At 42.3% G+C, this 23,690-nt stretch overlaps 1 protein-coding gene across 1 annotated transcript in view; it reads right to left on the bottom strand.

Annotated features, from left to right (window-relative positions):
- PREP (prolyl endopeptidase) overlaps positions 1–23,690 on the bottom strand; it is a 138,891-nt gene that overhangs the window by 60,076 nt on the left and 55,125 nt on the right. Inside the window, exons 8-10 of the mRNA XM_032651355.1 lie at positions 11,436–11,627; positions 7,062–7,259; positions 1,493–1,596 (exon numbers count right to left, since the gene is read on the bottom strand). Coding sequence (XP_032507246.1) covers positions 1,493–1,596; positions 7,062–7,259; positions 11,436–11,627 — 494 coding nt within the window. The remainder of the gene's footprint in view (positions 1–1,492; positions 1,597–7,061; positions 7,260–11,435; positions 11,628–23,690) is intronic.

The raw sequence follows: 23,690 nt of genomic DNA, 5'->3' as shown, positions 1-23,690 counted from the left end.
GCTTTATTTACAATAGCCAGGACATGGAAGCCATCTCGGTGTCCATCGACAGATGAACGGATAAAGAAGATGTGGCACATATATACAATGGAATATTACTCAGCCGTAAAAAGAAACAAAACTGAGTTATTTGTAGTGAGGTGGATGGACCTAGAGTCTGTCATACAGAGTGAAGTAAGTCAGAAAGAGAAAAACAAACAACGTGTGCTAACACATGTATACGGAATCAAAAAAAAGGAAAAAAAAAAAGGTTCTAAAGAACCTCGGGGCAGGACAGGAATAAAGATGCAGATGTAGAGAATGAACTTGAAGACATGGGGAGGGGGAAAGGTAAGCTGGGATGAAGTGAGAGAGTGGCACGGACTTACATATACTACCCAAATGTAAAATAGATAGCTAGTGGGAAGCAGCCGCATAACACAGGGAGATCAGCTCGGTGCTTTGTCACCACCTAGAGGGGTGGGATAGGGAGGGTGGGAGGGAGACGCAAGAGGGAGGGGATATGGGGATATATGTATACGTATAGCTGATTCACTTTGTTATGAAGCAGAAACTAACACACCATTTTAAAGCCATTATACTCCAATAAGGATGCTAAAAAAAATAAAAATAAATAAATAAAAAGCATAATTCATAAAAAGAAAAAAAAGGTTTTGTTTATTTTTGAACCAGATCTAGCCCATCATCTAGACTACTCCTAGACAGGTGAAGGGCAATTCGCTGAGGCAAAATGATGCCCTAGTTTCACAGAAACATCTCGGGGGCATCAGTGCTCTTTTTTCTAACTTTCCTTCACAAACAACAGTCTGATTCTTAATCTGTGGTCTCTGTGGTCCAGCCCCCTGGTGGGAGAGCCCTGACAAACACCTGGTACCTGACAGGTGACCTCTCACTGCAAAGGAACAGAGTCATCCTGCATCATTGATCAGTAAGTGATTCCGTTTCTGGGAAACTCAGTACAGTTGGGGCGCTAAGAAAACAAAACTGGAGATTCTTAACCTGAAAGGATGGTGACCAGAGACTGAACTGGTGGTGCCATGACAATTAAACAGCTAATTCATCCATTCTAATATTTTATGGCGTGCTCACCCTGTGCCAGCCAGACATACAGACGAATTTCAGACTGAAAAGGCTGGCTCCTAGCACTTGAGTATTTTATGTAGAGCAGATCTATGTTGTTATTTATGACACCACGAGACCTGAGCCAGAAAACAACCCACTTTCAAGCAAGCAGACAAACTGTGTTGCCCTGAGCACCCAGACAAGGGGCTCTGGCTTCGTGTCAAGAGTAGCAGTGTCGGGAGCAGAACCTTTAAACTCTGGGAGGACAGGGACCACGCCTGGCTCAATGCCCAGAAACAGCAGGAGTTCCCCCAATATCTGTTGCCCGTATTGTTGTGGATTACCTCCACGGCTCCTGACAAAGTGGGGTGTGCAGGGCCCGAAAGTCAGATTTTTCTGACTCACATTGTCAGGATCAAATGCTCCATACCTGGACTGTCTGGTAATCGGAAGCATCGATTCCTTTCACAGTCACCTCTCGGAAGACTCTGGGCTCCAGTTCCTCTTTGGTCAGATCACAGTGATAAATGATACCTAGAAGGAAGTGGAAGTCTTAAGTTCAGTCCACAAACTCACTAGATACAAGGGGGGGCAAAGATCACAAAGCACAGTCAGCAGTGCCGCGTAAGGTCACTGTAGCAAGAGAGCCCACAACGGTCAGGCGTGTGGAGTACCTGACTTCTTCATCACCATGTCATCATCACCAGTTCACACTTCATCATCACCATCGTGTTCGGCCTTCCTTTTTACAAGTTACCTGGGTATTCATTTTAGAAGATTCTAATGCATTCTGTGACCATGAGAATAGTTAAACCTAACTGCAGAAACTTAACAGGTCTTCCCCACGCCAGGTCACTTAGGAGAACAGGTCAAAGAAGATGGGAAACTTCATGTAGGGCCGTTTTACCTGAGAAGTGATTAAGACGGAAAACTCAAATGACTTGCCCAAAGTCAACAGCCATTCAGGGATCTCTTGATGGGAACTCGGGGGCGCCTGTTACCTGCTACCCACCCATCTGTGGACACACATGTGGATAGCAATCAAGGACCAAAGACAGCCTTTTAGGGTAGCCTTTTGGAGTTGCCTTTAAAATTCTGATTATCCCAGTAATTGTGCATAACACAGATTGATGAACACACACCACAACATTTTAGCTTATTTTAACCACTAATGAAAACTCTATTTCCTTAACTTAACGCTACTACACTCTAACATTCAAGAACTAAACCAAAGAAACAGTAACTAAGACGAATCGTTACTGTTTGAAAACAACAACATTGCCATAGTTTAGGAAACAGAATTAGTCATCTGGAGTGGCTGGTGTGGAAACAGCCCTCCCACAGAATACTTTAAACATATGCTGTCAAGTATATGAAAAATCAATTTAGAGATCCTGATACTTGCTGGAAAACCAGAAACTAAGCGGTACTCCCACAGGGCACATTCAAATTGATTGATCATGTGTTAAAATGGCAGCTTGCTTTCTTTTCAACTCCTCTGTGTACGTATGAACTTCACTAACAGCTGAGAAACAGCACTCTGCCCCCCACTGGCAAAGAGTAATACATTCAGATTCCTTAACAGCAGGACTGCTAATCCCTATGAATGTTATCTCACTTCTCATGCTTACAAATTATTTTAAGGTTTATAATAGGGAATATGATTAACACTGACAGTGGGGAGATGTGTAACATGACCGAAGTCCTGGCTTTCTTAGTTTAAGTTACAGTTGGATGTTTGTTGGAATATGACTTTATATATAAAATACTTCCAGACTACACTCTGGGCATACATTCTAAATTACCAGATACACTGAATACTGTACTTGCCCAGATACATGTAATCTTGAGGGCAAATTGCTATCTTCACATGTATGTTAATTTTTGAAGAGCTTCTTCATTAGTACCTGCCCCACTCCATCCAAACACAAAAAGCATCTGAATCCTTGGGGAAAGAACTCCAAACGACGACGACAACAAGAGATTGCAGAACAAGCATATGTGCCATTCGAGCATCAGACTCACCCCGGCATCACTGCTACCTGTACTACAGTGAACGACGAAGGACCCTGGAGCCAGGATTCCCAGCTCTGACCAGTTACTGGGGCAGTGACCCCAGTGAAAGACAGTGAGTGGGAAACACACTCTAAATGCCTGTTTATCTAGAATAACTGAGACATCAAAGCCTCCAATAGCAGAATGAAATAAGTATAGGACACGGGCTGGCTACTGTTGGGAGAAAGGGTGCCGAGTGCCTGACTTTAATTCTTCTGTTTGGGGCAGAAGTGGCACCTTGGGGGAGGCTGGGTTAAACCTAAAGGTACTGGTACTTAATATATTTGATGGATACTTTCTATTTATAGATCCATCGGGGTCAGTCCAGGTTAGCCCACTGCATATTCACACTGTAACATGAATTCCTATAGTCTAATGATGCTTTGTGTCCTGTCTGAATTGGTTTGCTTAAGTACAAGGAGCGGGGAAGGGACTGGAGAAACCATCCTGGAGTCATGAATCAGAGAGGACTGGTCAGGTGATCTCTGGGGAATAATTTCAAAGTTTAAGGGCAAAAGAGAACTGAATTATGGAATTCCCTTAAGACCACACGAGGTGTCTGCACTTGAGATGGGTCTCCTGATGAAACAGTGTTTTAACAAGGCTATTCTAGCAATAGGAAAGAGGCAGGGACGATCAGCTCGAATATTCCTGCTATATATAATCTGAATAAATGTAAGGAGGTGAAAGAAATGGGAGTTAGGAGGAAGGGGCAACCCTAGAGGTTGCTAAAGAATCATCAGAGGAATCTGGAAAATCGGATATGCAAAAAGAAGGCAAAAGAAATTTGTGAAGATGACCCATGTAGATACTGTTTCATCCGATTATAGGTTGGGTTTTAAGGTTATTAAAAGAAAAAAACCCCACAAACTAGAACAAGTCTCTCAAAAATTGTTTGCACCCCTTGGTTATTTACCCAATGGAGTCGAAAACATGTCCACACAAGAACCTGTACACAGATGTTTACAGCAGCTTTATTAATGATTGCCAAAAGCTGGAAGCAACCAAGATGTCCTTCAGTAGGTGAATGTGTAAATAAACTGCGGGACATCCAAGCAATGGAATATTACTCAGTGCTAAAAAGAAATAAGCCATCAAGCCATGGAACAACCTTAAACTCATATTACTAAGTGAAGGAGCCAACCTGAAAAGGCTACATAATCTATGAGTCCACTACATGACATTCTGGAAAAGGCAAAGCTATGGAGATAGTGAAAGATCAGTGGTTGTTAGGGGCTTGGCGGGGGGAAGGGATGAAAAGGGCCGAGCACAGAGGCTTTTTAAGGGCACTGAAAATACTCTGCATGGTATCATAATGATGGATACACGTGATCATACATTTCTCCAAACTTAGAATGTACAGCACCAAGAGTGACTCCTAAGGTAAGTCATGGACTTCAGGCAACTATGATGTGTGTCCATGCAGGTTCATCAGCTGTCACAGGGGATGTGCCCTGTAGCAGGGATGCTGATGACGGCAAAGGTAGTGCATGTGTGGGGCAGAGAGTGCATAGGAAATCTCTGTACCAGCCCTTCAGGTTTGCTGTGGACCTAAAACTGCTCTAAAAAAATAAAGTCTTGAAACATTTTTATGCCTTTCCCAAAGAGCCTGGGAAAGGTTCTTTGATTTCTTCTCCCTGTCTCTCAGAGCCATGCAACTGGGACGCCTATACTGGATTATTACAACACACGCAAGTCTGGAGTGAGCCTTAGAAATCCCTCCAAGGTTCCGTGAGTACAGAATCAGTCGGCTCGACCGCTAAGTGGTTTGAGCCACAGGGAATAAGTGTACCGTGCTCCGAACTGCCCTGGCTGCCTCTTTTCTTCCAAGTGCGACTCAAGGTACAAATGGCTTGGCTCAAGACGTGTCTTCACTATGTACCTCCATGGGAAACAGGCAGCTGGTGTTCACCTGCCAGACGTACCACGTGTCCACAGCAGCTGGCACTGCAGGTATTTTTGGCCCCAGGGCTTTATTTATAATTTAGTGTCTCTGCTGTTTACTGCAGTAGTGGACAGCCAATCTTCAGAGATCAGCGCCAGACAGCCTTTGAGCGGACATGCATGTATGTGGGAGTGTATATGTACACACTGCCATTCCTGCTTTCAAGGAATCTAGTTTAATTGTCTGATGGCCATTTTTACATTTGGATAAGAAGGCCTGAGTCTGGAAGCCCCGTTCTCCGGTTTTAGATATCAAATTACATGAAGGAGAGAAAAGAAAAAGCAGGAGGCAAAATGAATAAGAAAAGACAAAGGAGAAGAACAAAGCACTGCAGCAGAAAATTAAAGCTTGCTCAGGAGCTGCCTGTCCATACAGCACTAACACACTTCTCTTCCCAAACTGCACAGCCACGGTCACGGATAGTATTTCACTGCTTGGTACAGAACTCATCATTTTATGCTGGGACAGTGAGCCCTTTCATCCCTGGGTAATGATGAACTTGTTCCTGAAATAAATGGCCACATGGGGTCACTGAAGGTGGTTTACAGGCCTTTGGGGACTCTGGCTTTTATGAAAAGCAGGTGAGTCAGCGCTGCTCTGTTCTCCTCATTGCCCTTTATCCACTATCACTGTTTAAAGGCTATGAAGTTTTCCAAAGTAAAATTTCTGGAACCAGTGTAAGCTGAGGAAATAAAGTGTGGATCCCACGGCAGTGGTTGAGAATGGCTCTCTGGAGGAAAGCTACTTCTCTTGGTTCCTGTCCACTGGCTGCCACTGTCCCCCAAGCCCCAGGGGAAGAGGGGTGAGGCTCGAGACACCCTGATGTGAGGTTCTTGACCTGTCAGTTCCAGACTCCTGGCCCTGGGCATGGTTTCCACATCTCTTTGAGATCCTCTGAAAGGCACATGGGCAAGTAAAGCTTGCTAGGTGTTCCAGATGTACCATCAGCCCTACGTACAGAGCATCATTCTTTTGGTTTTAATAACCCTGACGGCAACCTGTCACGACGATAAGATTCCTTAAAGACTGCCTGCTCTGTGACTCAGAGGCACGAAAAAAAAAAGTGGATCAGGCATCACTGTCATCTGCCAAACCCCAGGAGGACAAGGCCACTTCTGCACCTGCTGGGCTCTCCACTACGTCTGCTTTATTTGCTGAGGACCAAACTGTTGCAACAAAACTGGGTAGGACAAAAAGGACGATGAAGGAGCCCAAAAAACAAACAAGGAAAGTGCAGACATCTTTTCAGCCAGATTGCTTTCAGGATAGGGTCTACCCAGTCAACTGTACACTGCCAACTGAGTCAGGCTCCTGGGATAAATCAGGGTATGTGTTATGGCTTCAGCTGTAACAGAAACACTGCAGCCAAGTGGAGAAACGGGAAAAAACCAAAACAAGCAAAATGAGTGTGACCAACTTGAAAACAACAAGTTATACAGAAAGCTATCTTTAGTTTGGGGAAAATTAACTGATACCGTAAAACTGCAATTTACAAGTGTTTCCTTTTCTACTCGAACCAAGTAACAAATTCCGCCCCCCCATATGATGTAAGACTAAACTTTCACAATTATATTTTAATCCAGTTTAACAAGAGCAGAATTTCTTCTCAGTTTTAAAACAATTTATTAACGTCAGATGTGACTACAGATTTTTATATAACACTTTTAGTTATTTGCACTGTGTGTGTTTTGTAGACCAAAGGTTGACTCTAAGGTTATACTTGTTCATACTAATTTTTCACATCAGCCTAGAACAACAGATGGTCCTGTCCCTGGAAGAGAGACTCAGGATATACGATTCATGAGAGTGCAGTTTTAGGCGTTCGTGTTTCCCTTTGTTCTGAGCGTCTGTTTTACTGTTTTATTCCCACTAAGTGCTTTTGGCTGTAATACAGCATATGTGATTTTCGCTAACACAGCATTGTATTTCGATTTCTCAAAAGCAACCCAAACGTGAGTCTGATTTTTAAATTGGACAACATTGGTGGAAAGACTCTCACCTGGAGATAAAAAGGAAGTAAACTGATAGAAGATTTCGGTGTCCTTCCTCTGACCGCTGTACCCCACGACGCTGCCGACCTCAAGCGGGAAGGTCTTGAGGAGAGCACCGGTGGCTAGGTCGTGAAGCTGCAGGCTGTTCTTCACGTTATGGAGGTAGCATAACACCAAAAAGTTGGACCTGACGCAAGCTACCCACTCTGAAAAGATAACAACAGATAAAGCATAATGTGCTTTTGAAAATTAGCCCAAGACATACTCATTTCACCGAACAACAGTTCTTGAGGCCCACACTGTGCTCTGCGGCAGTGAGACTTGCAAGTGATTTTATACCGGGTGTTAATCATGCATCACGTTTTCAGCGTATCCCTTTAATAAATCACTGCCACTGTCATCTCCAGAGGTAACAAGATAGTCTCCACCTGGGGCCAGGAGCTTTTGATGATCTAGATAACGTGTGTAATACAAATAACCCTGCTTACCTATTTTGTGGCCAATATCACGCTACAGGAGGTATAAGAAGGAAAACAGCAAAGCCCAAATCACGATCCACATCTGTGAGGATCGTTTATTCAACAAACTGTATTAAATGTAAATGTATGTGCCGGATACCCTACAGGGTGCTGGACGGACCAGCAAGAAGATGAGGTCATTTCTGTCCTTGAGACACAATCGCGTAAAAATACAAGTAGTAACTTGTAAACAAGGGTGAGTGAGTGGTTGGCTGGGACCCCAAATAAGAGAGAGCCCTTGAGCAAATGCTGAATTATGTCTGGAGGGCAGGGGTGTGAAGGCGGGGGGCCTGGTGGTGTCGGGAACAGGACAGCTCTCTGGGGGACGAGAAGGTGGGAAAACATGACTCAAGGAATGAAGGCCAGAGCTGGGGATGAGGAGAGAGAAAAGGAACATGAATGAACCAACAGCAGGAAGGAAGGGAGCGAGGGAAGGAGACTGGGAGAAAGAACGAGGTAGAGATCCATTTTCAAGAAGAAGAAAACCGGGCTTCCCTGGTGGCGCAGTGGTTGGGAGTCCGCCTGCAGATGCAGGGGACACGGGATCGTGCCCCGGTCCGGGAGGATCCCACATGCCGCGGAGCGGCTGGGCCCGTGAGCCATGGCCGCTGAGCCTGCGCGTCCGAAGCCTGTGTCCGCAACGGGAGAGGCCACAGCAGTGAGAGGCAAAAAAAAAGAAGAAGAAGAAAAGCCGCTGTTCCATTCGGGGGTGGGCAGGGGCAGTAGTGGTGGTTTGATGGGGGACTGGGTGAGCCAGGTAGGGGCGAGTTTAGGCCTTTCTGACTCAGCCTTTACTGAGGAGCTACTGTTGGAGAGAAGGGTGACACACATAAAGATGGCATCAGATGTATGCGTCCGACGACTGACCAGAGAACAACAGAGGTGCACAGAGGGCGGAGGGGAGGCCCGAACACACAACTGTAAGAAGCCGGGCAGAACACCATATCAAGCTGGGGATAAAGTCTGGAGGAGGGGGGCAAAGAAACAAAAGGCATCTCCCAGGAAGACTCACCAGGACGTGGCAAGTGTGGGGACAGGAAAGTGAGGCAGAGACAGGAGGCCCCTTGGTGTCCAGGGCTGCAGCTTCAGTGATGGTACCGTCCGAGACGGAGCCGGGACAGCGGAGGTGAGTGAGCAGAGGAGGAAAGGAGAAAGCAGGGGGGCAGGCACCAAGCACAATCCGTCGTGCTCTGGACGAGACGGGCCAGCACTACGGACAGGCCATCCAGAGGGAGAGATGCTTTAGTAAATGGAAGCAAGGACAGGGCTGTAGGGAACAGCTCTAGCGCGTGGAAAAGAAAAGCCTTTCTTGGGTCTCATGGTGGGATGCAGGGCAAGGGGCTCTTGACACTGCTTATTTTTAAACCCAAGAAACTACTAGTTCACGCATATAACGTTATGAATGATCAACAAGACACAGGCCAGAGGGAGCTCTGAGGATCCCCAGGGGCCTCAGTCTCGTCGGGTGGTTTCGATTACTACGGCAAACTTTTCCTCAAGTCAGGATATAAGGAAGAACTCTTACACCTGAAAGTAATTTGCTCATCCAATACGACTTTTTAAGTGCTTCAATCAAGCAATATATTTCATGTGGCTTTAATATTTTAAGGAAAGTAAGGGGAAAAAAACTGAAGTAAATTATTTCTGTCCAAAAATAATCAATCTGTGTTAACTACGAGTACATCAGAATTCTAAAACAGACAAAGTGAATAAGAAAAGGACAAGGTGATTTGTAGACTGTCGTTAATAAAAGCTCTGACTTTACAGCTGTACTTTATGACTCATCTCTAGTTTTTATTCTCAATAGGGCATTCTGTGCTAATGACACACTGCAAATTCAACTGTGCTTCTCTTTGAATTGATGAGTTCTGTGAATATTGAAGGTTTCCCCTTTCCAGTCTAAAGAACTTATAACCTTTTAGAGGAAAGTTTATAAAAATATAACCTTGATTTGCATTTCATTAGTTCTGCAAGTGAGATAGGATGTCACCTTAAGGTACAGTTAAAACTGCTTTAGGGGGGCTTTAAAAGGCAGAAAATTCACACGCCTTGGGAAATATTTGTATCTCTGATGCTTCCCTACATGAGAATCGCTGTTCCAACCTGACTCGAACCTGAAAAACACCCAGGGCACTCACTCTTCAGGAAGACGTGTGCCACCAAGTCTCCCTTGGACCCACCAAGGCCTGAGGGCCCCTCCTGTGGCACTTAGGAAGCACTCACTAAATGCTGGCTCTTACCACCCTTAGGGGGGGACATTCTGTCTCAGTTTGGACAGAAGTCATCAGGTTACCAAAGTCGCATGAAGGTGTTCATGGAAAAGGCAGAAAACCTGTTCTAGGATTCGTGGGTCCCTCAACCAAATATACGAGGGTCAGAGACTGAATGGAAGGTTTTGAGGACACAGGTGAAGCGATTTCCTTGGAAAGAGCCCCTGTCATGCTGTAAGTCCCCCTCCCCGCCATGCTGTAAGTCCCCCTCCCCGCTGGGGAAAACCCCAGCCTGAGAGAGACAGAGCACGGTTGCCTAATCCAAAGCTGAGAAGCACGTATGGACTGTGGACTGTGGAGGAGCCCGGGATGGGCTGCTGCCCTGGGGCTGCAAATGGGGGTTGTGTAGGAAAGAGCATGGGTGGGGCTGCCTTGGGTCCTGCCTGACAGAACTGCCTGAGGTGTTGCAGACCTCTTTACAGAAGCAGGCGGAGGGATGAGCCAGAAGCCCAGGGGTGAAGGGGATCCCAGGCAAACACCCAGAGCAGCGCTTCCTCCAGGGCCAAGGGAACTGCCCAAGCAAGGGCCCGGCGGGAGCACCCTCGGGAAGCGCTCAGAGACTCAGCTGTAATCATCTGACCACCTTCCGCTCTACCCGCTAAGCAAGGCCAGGCTGAAATAACTGCAGGCACAGAGCACACTGCCTTGAGCCAGTGAGGAAGACGTCCTTACTTTTCCAGGATGTGCACCTGGATCTGACTCCAATACCTGTGCCTTAATTCACTGAAAAACCCATGTCAGGACTGCTTTATGTGACAATGGGCCACTCTGCAGCTCTCAAAAGGAATTATTTTCCTAATTATATGCACCTTATACCTTCCCATTTGGGGATGGCCCTAGATTTTTATCCCCATTCAACCCATCAGCAGAAGTTCACCTCCACAAGCAAACTCTTCACTGGCTTGAACGTACTCGACTCTCCTTTTGTGTCAAAAAGTGTAACAAAATTAGAGTCTCATTTTAAATCCAGCTTTCAGGCAAGAAGTAACTTATAAAGCAGTATATTATTTTTGGAAAATCACTGAGAAAATCAGTAATGGGAACTTAAAGGAACGCTGAAACATGACAGATAAAGAATTGAGGCTCTCAAGAGGTTACTGTAGCGCAGTGCACACAGCATCAAGTGCAATGTATTTCAATTAACTCTGACAAAAGTCTCTTCTCTTTTCCGGTAAGAGGACTGTAAATCCACCCTAAGATCTACAATAGGTGTACTATGAACGGCCAAAGGTTATTCAGAAGCTAAAAGCTAAGGATTCTGAATCCAACTGATTTAAAAAAAAACTAAACATTAGTGATTATCAGACAATAACTACACAAAGACAGCCGATATTTTTTTTTTAATAAAAGAAAAGCACTACCTTTGAAGGTCTGGATTCACACCTTCACAATTTTTTGAAGACCCCACACAGTATTGTACTAACTACAAAGATGTCACACAGTAAACACCTAGTTGCGCTGGTGAGACACTTCACAATTAGAGGTTGAAGGTTCTTCACCTTGTAACCGGTCACCGGAGAATGAGAGATGCACCAACTTCCTGACGTTCTTACCAGAAACAAAAGCACAACTTCCAAGCGGCACGTACTCTTACCTAAGACGTCTTTCTCGTGCTCAGGAACAAGCACCTTCCACCTGGACTCCTCGGGATCTGTGAAGTCAATGTTGATCAGGCGGTAGTTGGGAGAATGGCGATTTGTCTTGAACGTGAACACTGTGCCCTCGTTGGTTACATAGTCATATTCCCCTTCGAAGTTGTCGATCAGTTTCACCCACTTCAGGATTCCTGGTGAGAGACCAAGCACCTCTGTCACCTCTCAGGGTTTGAAATGGTGTGGTTTGTACGTAGGGGCAGGGGGGGGGGTGGATCTTTTCTGTCTACAGAACACAAAGCAGACACAATATTTGGAAGACCTAAGGCATGAGAAAGAGCAAGGGCGAATGTGGGTGAATTTTAAGGTTTCCAAATAACGCAAAGGAAGTTTTTCCAGAAAAACCTGGCAATGAAGGAGAGTGGAGAATTCTCTCAGCCCATTACCCCACATAATCCGGCACTTCCCCTTCTACCTGACAGGGTCTCAAATCTGAGCACGTCTTTCTACCTCTACTGCCATCACTCCACCCCAAGTCTTTATTTCCCTCTGGTTATGAGCAGTGGCTCACAATTGGGGATGATCTCACCCCCACCAGCGGACTTCTGGAAATATCTGCAGACCTTTTGGTTGTTACAACTTGGCAAGTGAGAGGAGGGCTACTGCGAGCATCTAGAGGGAAGAGGCCAGAGATGCTGCTTCAAGGCACAGGATACCCCTTTGACAAAGAGTCAGCTAGCCCCAGATGTCCGTACGTGGCTGGGAAACCCTGGTGTGCAGCATCAGCTTCCCACCTGCTCTGCCCACTGCCACTCTTGTTCTTCTCGGTAGCAGCCACCACCATGTCTTAATATCCTAAACTGGTCCCTGTTGGTACCCTTCCTAGAAATTTCCCCACTGCTCTTTGAATCAAATCCAAATTCCTTCTTTCGGTCTCCATGGTCCTGCATGTTATAGTCCTTGCCCACTCAGCTAACCTCAGATGTTCCAACTTTTGCCTCACTCCCTGTCCTCTGGCAACAGTGGCCTTTGTTAGGTTCCTTAAGACATGCTTCACTTCAGGGCCTTGTCACAAGCTGTTTCCCTTGCCTACCCCACTCTCAAATGGCTAGGTACCTCTCACCTGCACCCAGATCATTTCTTCACAGCACTTCTCTCAAGATATATACACCTGAGCCTTGAACAACATGGGTTTGAATTGCGTGGGTGCCCTTATAGGGGGTTATTTTCAATAGTAAATACCGCAGTAGTACCTCATCTGCAGTTGGTTGAATCCATGGATGCAGAGGGACCATGTATCCAGGGGGCCCACTGTAACCTCCAAGTGGTTCAAGGGTCAACTGTACCTAATTTGCTTGTTTATAATTTGTCTTTTTTATTCACTACTTAATACTCAGCACCCAGACAGAGTGGCACCTTCAAAGGTGCAAAATAAAATTGGTGTTGAATGCAAGGACGAACGCTTTCCAGTCCTTCTGCTCTAAGAACTAGTCTGGAGAAGGTCAACACTACAAAGAGATCTTAAATGTGTCCCCCATCATCATCATTTAAACGGCTCACTAAATGTCACTATTAATATTAAAAAAAAAAACCCACTGGGAAGACATCTGGTTCATAACGTATCAGACATAAATGTTTAGAGGACATCTCAAAAATCTTATAAACGAAAAAGCTCTATGACTTCTAAACTGCTCAAAGGCAATGCCAGATCTCAGCTATTCTCCAATTAATCTCCTACCTTCGATTTCACAATGAAATTGCTACATTAATTTAGATCGTTCATTTATATTCCTGGCGAGTTTACATTCATTGTCTCATTCATCTCTATAACATAATATCTTTATATAATTTGTTGTTGAATTAAATTAATCAGGGAAAATATAATCCCATGGTAGAGTTTTTCAGTTAGATATAACTGAATTAAAACCCCAGCTCCAACGACAATTTAGCTGTGTGACCTTGAACAATCTCTTTATACCCTGCTGAGCCTCATTTTCTCAACTGTAGACGAGAAACAGCAAGTAAATGTGAAAATTATAAAGTGACTAATACCTACCCTACAACAAAAACCTCAACAAATATTATTTTAAAATAAACGGCTGGAATTAAAACTAATAATAAGATAGGCAGTTAAAAAAAATCTACAGCTTTTCCACATGTTAGCAATACCAGTTGGAAAACATGGTGGGGACAGGGGACCTCATTTATATTAGCAGTAAAATTAATGAATACTTAAGAATGTGCTTAACAAGAAATGTGGACTCTATGAGAAAAGCTCTAAAATTTTTCTAAGGAATCTTAAAAAACAACAACAAACAAAACCTGGATAACTGGAAACACATACCATATCCCTAGATAGGAAGACTCAGTATTTCAAAGGTGCAAATAATTCCAGAAGAAATCTACAAATTTAACACAATTCCAATTCCAAAATCCAAATGAGCTTTTTAGGGAATCTGACAACATCATTCTGAAGTTCATCTGGAAGAATAAGCACTTAAGGACAGTTGATATATTTTTGATGACAGAACAAGAAGGAACTTCTTGTGCTGTGATGCTCTGAACAAGCCCCCTCCCTCCTGAAGGAAATTATCACCCTTTTATGATAATCATTTTCTTATTTTTCTTTGTTCGTTTTCTGCCTTAACATGCAGCCACAAACACTATAGTCTAATTCTGCCTCATTTTTGAACTTCTAATAGAATAAAACCATACCACATTATTCTTTTGTGTCTGATTTCTTTCTGTTCTTGATATCTGACCTTACATTATGTTTGTGAGATTATTCATCCTCCGGTTATTGTTACTGACTTCTGGTTAAATCTTACTGTATACAAAGAACATACTCTGTATGATTTCAATCTTTTAAAATCTGTTGAGAAAAGCTTTGTGGCCTAATTTTTTTTTTCTTAAATAATTTTAAAATGTTCCTGCATGTGACCAAAAAGAACGTGTATTTTGCAGACCTTCCCTGTGATATGCTAAGAATGTCTACTAAGTAATTTGTTAATCTTTTGTTCAAATCTATATATTTACTGATTTAGAGGGTCATTTTTTCTATCAGTCAAAGAAAAGGTCTGTTAAAATGTTTCTCTATGATTGTAGATTTGTCCATTATTATTTGTATTTCTGTTAACTTTTACTCTCTGTATTTTGAAATCATGCTCTTAGATATATAGTTAGAATTATTATATCTAAATAAAACTGAGTTGAACCTTTTATGATTATAGAGTTTTATCTCTAGTAATGCATTTTGCTTTGAAGTCTACTTGGATATTAAGACAGCTACATCATTTTCATTTTTACATCTTTGGCCAGTTGTCTTCTGCAGACTGGATGGCCCCAATTTGCTCTTCTCTGTGTCTCTTAACCATTCATATGCTTTCCACCTCTTGGTGGGCTGCATTCTATGTAATTTCTTTTAATATTCATTTCACTAATTCTCTCTTCAGCTATGTCTAATCTCTTCTTTAATCTAATAACTTAATTTTTAATGTTAATCATTTTTCTATTTTTAGAAGTTCTACTTCATCCTCTTCCAAATAGGTTTGGTCATTATTGACAATATCTTGTTTCTTGCTTATGTTTCCAAGCTTCTCATTTATTTTTTTTAAAAAGCAGCATCACTATTTTAAAAAGTGTATTTACACACTTATTTTACATTAGAAATCTGATAATTCCACTCTGGTGTGACTCTGCTGGCTCTGCTTCTCATGCTGGTGAATTTCTTCATCTGATCTGTGATTTCTGATTGTGAACTGACTTCCCTTGGAACACTATCTGTGAGAATTCTTGAAGGCCTGGGTTGAAGTGACACTATTTCAGACAAGATTTGTATATGGCTTCTGTTTGCGTCTTGGGAGGCAACCAACTTGGGAGCACTTTAAATTCTTGGCATGAGGATTTTTGGACCTCATCGAGACAATCAATTCAACTTGCATCCACGTGAAGGTCAGCCCTTCTCATGTTTTAGGAGAATTCACAACCTGCCTCCAAGGTAGAGACAAACCTCCAAGGCAGGTTTCCTTACTATACCCTGCCTCTCCCCTCCTCCCTGGCTCCAACACTGGTGGGTTTATTTCTCAATAATCCTCACACCACCACCAAAGGGAAGCTCAGCCTCAAGGCCCAGCAGAAACATTCTGGGACAATCCAGCTTACATCCCAGGACTCCTGCTTTCATTTTGTCTTTGGTCTTTACGATTTCTCTTCCTTTGTGCCAATTAGCAATATACTTAGTAAGATGCTTTATTAACTTTTTCAAACATTTCAGTTGTTTCAACTGGGAGATTATTCAGAGTGTATCATCTGCTACACTCCTACAAACAGAAATCCTTACAATTAATTTCCATAAACAATTAAGTTCTGCATCTGAGCCAAACATTTTCTTTTCCAGTGACAAACTGCTAACCTCAAAAGCAGGTGATCCATTCAAAGAAAACTGCATCTTAGTTTACATAAAACAATACTTTAAAAGGAAAAGAAACCCAAAGACTATTCCTTATAAGAATAAGCTAAAAAATTAGTTGGTAATGCAAAATTTGCAGATAGAACGCTACATTTGTTTATAATAAGAATGATGAAACGCAATTTTCTGGACTGTGACATTTGTAGACACAGAGTCTTGGTTCAGGGAAATGTCAGATTCTTTAAGTGTTCCCCTGACAATAAAACATCTTCTGATGTGAAACCTTTATTTCTCAAAGTAACCATCTTATGGTTTCTGCCGAAAAGGTCTTTCAGCCATTGCAGTGGTATTTATTATGACCCTACCTCCCCCTGCCTGCAAAAAAGTCACTGAAACATGCACCAAAGGCAAAACACAGCAGAAATTTCCTTCAGTACCTCTGTATAGTCAGGTGAGCCTGAAGATGTGGTGCACTTGTTTTAAATAACCCAGCTCCAAAGAGCACCAAAACAATAAAAAAGTTTGTGGCCATTATCTGCCACCAATTTCTGAAGCATTAACTTTAGTCATAAATACACACAAGTCATATATTCATGCAGACTTAGGAATGTGGCTGGATTTTTACAAATCCATTAAAATCTGAAAAGCTGTTCAAAGTACAGGCTCACAGGGCAGCATGTTTAAAATGAGGACTCATGAAAGAAATCCTTTGGCTCTCCGGAAACCCTTGCTCCTCAGGGTTTGGCCACGAGATAATTTAAGAGAAAAGGTATTCCAGTTGAACAACGGGGCTCATTCAGTTTTGCTATTCACACATTAAAACACTGTTGATTTAATGGGAAATAGGAAAGGTACTTAAAAAAAAGAGATGTGGCTAGACTCTCCAACCATCTCACTTTTTGCCCACTTTTTCTGAGGTCTTTTTGTCTGTAAGTGGTATTCTTCCCTCTGAAGCCAACAGAATTCGATTCCCAAACTTTTCCACATTCAAGTTAAGTTAAAATTACTTTTTCTTTGGCGGTACGCGGGCCTCTCGCTGTTGTGGCCTCTCCCGCTGCGGAGCACAGGCTCCGGACGCGCAGGCTCCGCGGCATGTGGGATCTTCCGGGACCGGGGCACGAACCCATGTCCCCTGCATCAGCAGGGCTCTCAACCACTGCGCCACCAGGGAAGCCCTAAAACTACTTTTTACAAACCTGCTTCTTGGTGGGGGAATGATTTGTTTACTGAGTGAAGGTGAGCTTAAGATAAGTAATCTAAAGCTTTCCATAGAGCAAAGTCGTTACTTGTATTGCTTTCTTTGAAAATCAATGGTATTAACGACATCGCTTAGAAAACGTTTTGTAAGCTCTCATGTGATAGGAGCTAAAAAGTGCGCTTACATTTGACAAAACAGAGGGTCTGGCCTCTAACCACAGTAACTGATGCAGGGCATGCACAGCTCACGCTCTAGGGCTGAGGAGAGCAGAAGTCTGCTGTCCTCTCTGGCCTGATGCCTTCATTCTGCCACAACGGCCACACGGTGATGGTTAGAGCACGGGCGTGGAATTCAACTGACCTGGGTCTGAATCTTACAATGGCATCAGGAAAGCTAACTGGCCTCACCAGCCTCAGTTTCCTCGGGATAACAACATGTGCTCCTCAGAGGTTGTTAAGAAGACAGTGAAATATGTACACGCATAGCTCAGAACACACAGGAAGTGCTAAATAAACAATACTCACTACCATCCCAAATAACCCCAGCATTCTTCAAGTGACAAAAATAAGCTGAACGTGGCTTCTGATCAGCACTGTTTGCTAACGGCGGACTAATAAAATCTAGTTTCCATCTCTCAGGGCACATAGCCATTTTCCTAGAAAAAGCCTTTATAATCACTAACTTAAAAATTAGTAAAATTATTACTTTTATCACTAGTACTTCATATTTTACTTCAAAATTCATGTTTTGCTTCTTATTTTTATACTGTCTTTCGACGTTCCAATTCTTTTGGGTTGTTGGCATTCCCACTCTGAAACAGACTTATTTTCTGATAATTCCCTGCCTTTCACAGAAGCCCTCCTCCCCTGTTGGTCTGACTTTTAACACCCCGAGGACTTTGCTAAACTTTAGACAACTCATCTGTTTCAAGCTTCTGAAATGTTTATCTCCTCCTTTCCTCTCCATCTCCAAAAGATGTCCAGCCCCACCAGGCATGAACATGGGAGTCACAATTGTCCCAGCTACCTAGAAACAAGAGGTCATCTGCCTCGTAATGCCAGAGATGGCTGAGTGAACCATTTAAGTGTCTGATAAACCCTGAGCTTCCTTTTGTAGTTCTATGTTAGCATGTAGGGTAGATTGATTTCTCATGCAGGAGAAAGCCAGTTTTCTTTAAAGACATGAAAGCATTAAAATGAACACATGGTGAGTGCTGAAAATGATCAAACTTTCAGCAAAAAAGGAAAAAGCTGAGAGACAGGTTAGTGAAAGTCTGGGTGAAGTATAGGATAAACTGCTATTTCCTTATAAAAATCAGTATGTCAGTATCACCCATCTTTTCCCCCTAAACCCTTCATAAATGCCGTGACATGAGCAAAGACCATTTCAGGTCCGTTTTAAGGATAGCTACACTGGAAAAGAAGGGTGTTAAATTACCAACAACAAGGATTTTAGACATTTATAGTTCTTTGCACATAACAATTACTTCCTACGGATTCTATTTAAAAACCTGATATAGTTGTACGTTAATTCAGAATAGGGCCAAATGGTCAGTGTCTCTTGCTGCTGACTATCCTATAAAATAGAGAATAAAGCATCTGACCTTCTACAGAAAAATGAAAGAACCCAAAAGAAAAGAGAACGAACAAGAGACAACAGAGGGACTTTCACGGTGGTCCAGTGGTTAAGAATCCGCCTACCAGTGTAGGGGAGGCAGGTTCAATCTCTGGTCAGGGAACTAAGATCCCACATGCTGCGGGGCAACTGAGCCTGCGTGCTACAACTACTGAGCCTGTGCGCCACAACTAGAGAGAAGCCCGTGTGCTGAAACAAAAGATCCTGCATGCCGCAACGAAAATCCCATGTGCCTCAACTAAGACCTGATGCAGCCATATAAATAAATATTAAAAAAAAAAAAAAAGACAACAGAGAGAAGTGAGTCTAGAGTTTCCAAACTCCAGAGAGGTCCTAACTCTGAGCCTGGGCATGTATGCTTGATGACAGCACAACTGATAAGACCTGATGCTGTGCACTGGCCGTCTCATGGCCACCGTCCAGCCGACGGGGAGCACACACCCGGCAGGGATGGGCTGTCATCACTGCCATCACCCAACACAGCGCCTGGCACAAAGTGGGCACCAATTAATGTCTGCTTCATGACTAAATATAACATTCACACAATCCTACATTTCAGACTGAACCTTACATACACTTCTTGATAATGTAAAGACAACAGAAGTAACCAAATTTAAAAGAAGTTAGTAGTGTCTTCCACTTTTTCAATAAGAATAGTTAGAAATTAATACACTAAGCTAAATATGTGTAAGTGTTGAAAACCATCTTTTATATTTTTAGGGTATAAATTAACTTTTCTTTCTTTTCATTTTTTTTAAAATGAAACTTTATTAGGTACATTGATTTGGAACTCAGAAACTTTTGAACTGTAGCTCTTCCTCAAAGTATTTATTTATTTATTTAATATATATATTTGTGGGCTGCACTGTGTAGCATGTGGGATCTCAGTTCCTTGACCCGCGCCCCCTGCATTAGAAGTATGGAGTGTTAACCACTGGACCACCAGGAAGTCCCTAAGTTAAGTTTTCATTAAAAATTTTAGAAGCCCACATATTGGAGTGAAAACAGACAACTCTGAGGCCTGATATTTAACTGTAACGTAAAAAATACATGAAAATTTATTCTAAATTTAGTCTACATGAAGCAACTCTATGTATTCAAAATATTTATAAGAAATTTAGGAAACAAAGTGTGTGTGTATGTGTATGTGTGTGTGTGTGTGTATATATATGTGTGTATACATATATATATATATATATATATATATCTCAAAAGAAATAGTAGTCTTGATTTAGAAAGGTACAGAAAATATAACTAAGAAAATCCAGACAAAATCATTTTCTTGCAAGGTTCAGGATGATTAATTTCAACTAATCTGCATGCGTGAATCACATTAAGAATCACAGGAGTCAAGACACAGCTGTCTTTTCCATTGTAGAACTCATAAAATGTCATGCCTCCCCGGTGTCCTAAGTGATACCTTGATACCTTTTTACTTTCTATTTTAAATAAGAGAAGCAGAAATCTTCTGCTCATATAATACACAGGACTGGAGAAACATGGTCTGTACTTTTTGATTGTTCTCAGGGTTAAATAAAGGACAAAAGTTTAATTTAAAACAGCGTGGAGGCCAGAAGGGTAAAGATTCAAAATACAAGTAAATTAACAGTTACAGATGGAGGATGGCTTCTCAAGCAGGGCCACCTGAGCACGGGATCCTCAAGGGGTGAGGGAAGTTGCTGGAGACAAGCTGGTGCCCACCTACTATGAGTCTGTGTTAAAGAAAAGTTACTCTGACACTTGTAAAAAGGTAAAGAAGACTTTATTCAGGACTGTTGTGATAGGTGTCAAGACCACTGCAATTAGGGACAGAGGTCAGGCTGAACTCAAATACAGAAAAGACAGCTGGAGATTATAGCCAATGTGCAGAATGAGGGGATTGGTGATCAAAATTTACTAAGAGAAGATATCAGGGTAGGGGGATTCTTGTTGAAGGCAGGTCAAGCATGTGGGGAATGGACAGGGGAATGAGGAATTTGATCAGATATCAGGGGTAAGGGACTGTCTTTAAACTGACTTAGCAGGATTCTCACAACAACTGGGCTATGTAGGCCAAGCAAGGAGGGTGGCGGGCAAGGAACTAAGGCTGAGACCTAAGAGGCTCAGAGGAGCCTGACTAAAGTCTGGTCAAGGAGAGAATCTTTGTTGTCATCAGGCACTGTTCTAGGTGCTGGGGACTCCAAGAAGCCAAGACAGACAAGATCCCTGATCTCATGCAGCTCAAAAATACTCACACGGTATTTTTATATGGAGAGAAAAAGAAATCAGAATAGGGGAAAGGGGAAGAAGGGCCAACTACAGAGGGAAAAGTATCAACCAAAAGCATGAGGAAGCATGGTAACTTCTAGGGCAGAAGTCCCTCTTCTCCCAGAGAAAGCTGATAGTGACTTGGAACACGTCTCTGGCTGCCAGCGCAAAAGAGGGTGCGATATTCTTTGGAGGGGCCTGCTTAGCCGTTTTGAACACGTGGTCAATTATGCAGATTTCTAATGCCCAGATGATGGGCCTAGTGCCATTTCCATACAGTGGCGAGTGAAGTGAGTCAGGGGAGTTACCTGTTCAGACAGGTAAGGACAGGAGCAGCTACAGGAACTGCAGTTCCTGTGGAAATGCTAGGGCCCATTGTTTGCAAGAAATGCGTTCGTATTACTACTAAGTAAAAATACTGCAAATGTAAATGGCAGAAATGAGGTTCTCCGCAGAGAGGCAAAGGGTAACAGGAGAGAGATTAAGCTCACAGAGCAGCACGTAGTAAGAAGGTCAGTCCTTGAACAGAAAATCAAACTGACATGATGAATGTAATTCATAATCAGAGAGAACACTTTTAATTCTCAACATTCTAAGATTTTTTTCCATTCTGTATTTATGTAGTTTTGTTCTCCTTTTATCTTTTTCTATGGTATTAAGTAGCCAGTGTTTTCCTTTTATCTTTTCCTATGGTATTAAGTAGCCAGTGGCCACTTTTTTGCGCTTCTTATTTTAAACTGCACACAGGCTGAAAGGTTTCCTGGGAGACAAAGATGATGGAAATGTTATAAAAGAGCGTAAGTGAAATTATTTAGTTCTCCAGACAGGCAATTTAGTGGTCTCCTAATAAATAAAAAATTAATGTACAGTAAAATACTGATAAATCTCCCTGACTTTAAGGTAAAAATGATTCAAATTATAACAGAAAGACCTGAGGTTATCAAAAGGGATATCAATTTCAGCAATACAACAATAACGATTTTGTAACACTGGATTTAGTTTTCAGTCACCAGCTATTCAGGTTTAACTCACCTACTATTTCAGTTAACTAGTGTATTTAGCATTTAACTTGAATGTTAATTATTCTTCTCCTTAGTTTAAACAGGGAAACAAAAATGGGGGAGCAGTAAGGAAACAAGCAAGAAAAAGATCCTAGGTGGCAGTCACAGTCACCAACTGGGCCTATGCCCCCTGGAATTTTCAGTCATCAACCTGCAAAATTAAACACATCTCCCATGAGAGGCACACCTCTTCATGTTTTCTTTGATGTAAGGCCTCTTTTCTGATTATGAATCGGGTTTTACAGAAAACAAGTCAAAATCAAGATCTGTGTTTGGAGCAGCTTCAATACTGAAGATAAATTATTTTTAGGGCATCTTCAATCTATTTTAATCCACTACCTAAAACCACTGTATAGTGATTCCAAATATTCCCCTTTCAGTCAAAAAACAAAAGGATAAAGAAGGCATACTTGAGAGCCCACCATATGCCAGGAACCCTGCTAGGCCCTTTTCTATGCATTTTCATTATTCCTCACAATTCCTCATGAAGTAGGTATCACTGCCTCATTTGTAGTTGTGGAAATATTAAGAGAAAAGGATAACTTTCCCAAGGTCACCAATTATTTAGAGGTGGAGCTGAGATTAAAATTCACATCTGATTTGAAAGTCTTAAGGTTACTGTCTCAATGTACTCAACTGTAATTAATAAGAACTCCTTAAAAAATTTTAATGATTATGATATCCATCTGCTATGTCTCCCGTTATAAACCAAATATACTTAGTGTCTTCAACAGTTAAACTCACACACAGTACTTGTTTTTTTAATCAGTTATAATCATATTATTAACTCATAATGAAGCAGCAATCAGTTAAAAAAACGAAAAGACCCAAGATCTCTCTAATCTTGACCTACACAATTGACTTTTGAACCCATGGATGGAAACTGATTTCCAGTTCATCTTCCTAGTACTGGTCAGTCATTGCAAACGTTGAGAGCTTTCAGAATCCCACGACCACCATCCAAAAGAAGAGCTCCTCTGAGGTTTATGTTACCCATGAGTTTAATACTAATAAAGCAATAATTTAAAAAAGGTTACAGGCCCAGCGTTACACCCAGAATCTAGCAGCTATCACTGGGAACACTCTCCAAACTGATCCTAACCCATCTGTGTGCAACTCAACAGCTTAAATTCACCTACCGTACTCACTTAAACTCTGCTTTCTTGTCAACAGTATATTATGTATTTTTCTGAATGATGCAATGAACTCCACATACTGGTCAGTTTAGTAACCTTCTTATAAAATGACATCAGGTTAGTATCATAACACTTATTTGCTCTATTGTCTTCCATGTGGTTCTCCACGAGCTCACTGGGATGGTCTTTTTGTTACTTCAACTTGTCTAGGCTGATGTCCTGAGTTAATGGATCAAACTTTAATCTAGGTGTGACCGTGAAGGTATTCTATGGATATGATTAGAGACCATAATCAGTTGACTTTAACTAAAGGAGATTATCCTAGATAATCTAGGTAGGCCTGAGCCTTCCAGCAGAGCTGAGGCTTCCACGAATAAGAAGAAATTCCACTTGTGGACGGCAGCCTGCCCTTCCTAATGGCCTGCCCTACTGGTTTCAGACTTACTTAGCCAGCCCCATAATCATGTAAGCCAATTCTTTGCAATAAATCTCTTAATAGGTATATCCTACAGGTTCTGCTTCTCTGGTTAAACCTTGAAGATACTTTCACAAACCATCAATATTTCACAAAC

Source organism: Phocoena sinus, chromosome 12 (assembly GCF_008692025.1).
Source record: "Phocoena sinus isolate mPhoSin1 chromosome 12, mPhoSin1.pri, whole genome shotgun sequence".
In the NCBI taxonomy this organism is placed as follows: Eukaryota; Metazoa; Chordata; class Mammalia; order Artiodactyla; family Phocoenidae; genus Phocoena; species Phocoena sinus.
The sequence above is the reverse complement of the archived record's forward strand: the minus strand, read 5'-3'. Positions and strand labels throughout refer to the sequence as shown.